We start from the raw sequence: 1987 nt of genomic DNA, 5'->3' as shown, positions 1-1987 counted from the left end.
ATAGCTGGCTTCTCACCCCTATGGGCTCTATAAACTCAGTCTAGATTACATAATTTCAGCAAAACCATCTAACCTATTCACCTCCTGGAAAGGCCTTCCCTTACTCCTCAATCTTACCCCTTCCAACTTTGGTTCCCAGAGCCACCTTCCCCTTGAACTTCCCACACAGACCCTAAGTGGACAGCGCTTCTGGCTTCCTACTTGACTTTTCCCAAGTCTGGCAACAATTTTGCTCCTTTCAAGAGCTACCAACCCCACTGCACTTTTCCCACCTAGCGCTGCGCTGGTCCGTCTCCTCCTTTCAGGTTAGCCCCTACGAGCCCCCCTTCACCAGGGGCTGCCCTCACGCAGGGCCAGGCGCGCTGCGGGGGCTCCCAGGGCCTCAGCACACTGCGTCACTCGCTTTTTGGGGGGCCAAACCCCCCACCAAGCAATGCTGTCCACAGCCTTTATTTGAGATTTACCCAAAAGGCGTTCAAGCCCGCCCACCCGCGGCCCCTGAGGGGGCCGCAACCCGGCGCCGCGGCAAGCCGCTCACCGCCGCCAGGCCCGGGCACGCCGGGCCGCCCCCACCGCCGCTGCCCGCCCTGCCCGGCCGCCAGCAGCCCCGCCCCGGCCCTCCACCGCTCCACACACGCACAAGCCTCCCGCTTGCCCTCCGCACTTTCAGCACTGCCGGGGCGCCTTGCTCCCCCGCCCGCCTGCCAGACAGTTACTCACCACATACCGCCCTACTATCCTCGCTCATCTGATAGCGACAGCACGGAGCCGCTTTTGGGCTGCTTTTTCATTTAATTTCATATTTGTTTTCCTGTGGCGTTAAGCGAATCTGCTAATTACCGGAAACCAGGATGCCATTTACTCTTCCAGGGGAAGCGGAAGGTTCGCCATTTTGTTTCGGGTGATGGCGACTGTGGTGCTCTGGAGCTGGGGAGTTTAGTGCGGGCCCGGCCTTTAGGGGGACTCGCTTCTCGGACAGTCGTTGTTACTGCGAGTTTCCTCCTCCTCGTTGCATCCTCTGGTGATGTACGGAGGGGTCGGGGGTTCTCGACGGACCGCAGAAGAAGCAGGCCCGCCGCCCCTAATGTTGTTGTCAGGCGGGGGAGCGGTCCCTGGGCCCCCCGGAGGAGGTGGAGGAGGAGGAGGTGGAGGTGGGAATAGCCGTGTGGAGCTGCTGGTGTTCGGCTATGCCTGCAAGCTGTTTCGAGATGATGAGAAGGCTCAGTACCAGGAGCAGGGGCGACACCTTATTCCTTGGATGGGAGACCCCAAGATCATGATCGATAGGTCGGTGCAACCCAACCCCCAGCCTCTGCTGCAAGATCTCCTGTTATAGCCTCTTTCTGTTCCTCCCCTTATGCTGTGGGCAAGTGAGGGGGGATGTGTGAAAGAAGGAGGGCTCGCTCTGGCAGGCGTGTGGGGGTTTTCTTCACTGGCAGAGTTGGAAGGCTGCTCCTCATAGTTTTTCAGATGCTTGTTTTGTAATTTCATGGAGCCTTTCCCCCTGGCAAGGGGAACTTTGGGGTTCCCCTCTCTGACAGCTTCGTGAGTTTCCCCTGAACCCTTCTGATAATGAGTGTGTTTTGAGGCTTCCTCCTCCACTTGATAGGGTAGAGTTTGCAGGATGAATGGAGAATAGGAATGAGCTGCTGTTTTTCATGCAAACCCCAAACATCTTATTTTCTCACTTGGAAGCTAAAGGAGTTTTATTGCATGAGAATACTTATTAGACATCTAATGTTTATGTCTCCTAAGCAAGTAGAGTGCAATGTGTGGAGTGGAAAGATATTTATCCACCTAACTTATTTCTCCTACATAATSTGGCTGCAAGCTGTTGATGGAATCCCTCCAGAGCAATTCTTGACCGGATAGCTTTCTTCTTGTGCTGCGAGTTACTGGATTAGATAGAATGGCTCTATGGCTCTGTATTTTGGAGTTGCTTTGTCTTCAAATTCGTTGTCAGGTGTGGCTTTTTTTTTTTTTTTTT

General features: G+C 54.8%; 1 protein-coding gene across 7 annotated transcripts in view; it reads left to right on the top strand.

Moving 5' to 3' along the window:
• Nucleotides 1–855: 855 nt before the first annotated feature.
• Nucleotides 856–1987, top strand: part of SFSWAP (splicing factor SWAP) — a 56688-nt gene continuing 55556 nt past the window's right edge. For 2 of the 7 annotated variants that reach the window (XM_085321140.1, XM_085321141.1), the window contains exon 1: nucleotides 858–1287. In XM_085321140.1, the coding sequence (XP_085177266.1) occupies nucleotides 1025–1287 (263 nt within the window). In that variant the 5' untranslated portion in view covers nucleotides 858–1024. Of the gene's footprint in view, nucleotides 1288–1987 lie in introns of all 7 variants that reach the window. The other 5 variants (XM_085321138.1, XM_085321134.1, XM_085321133.1 and 2 more) reach the window with 5 other exon arrangements.

Source organism: Rhea americana, unplaced genomic scaffold, assembly GCF_003343005.1.
Source record: "Rhea americana isolate MKP2758 unplaced genomic scaffold, rheAme1 scaffold_68, whole genome shotgun sequence".
NCBI classification, from domain to species: Eukaryota; Metazoa; Chordata; class Aves; order Rheiformes; family Rheidae; genus Rhea; species Rhea americana.
The sequence above is the reverse complement of the archived record's forward strand: the minus strand, read 5'-3'. Positions and strand labels throughout refer to the sequence as shown.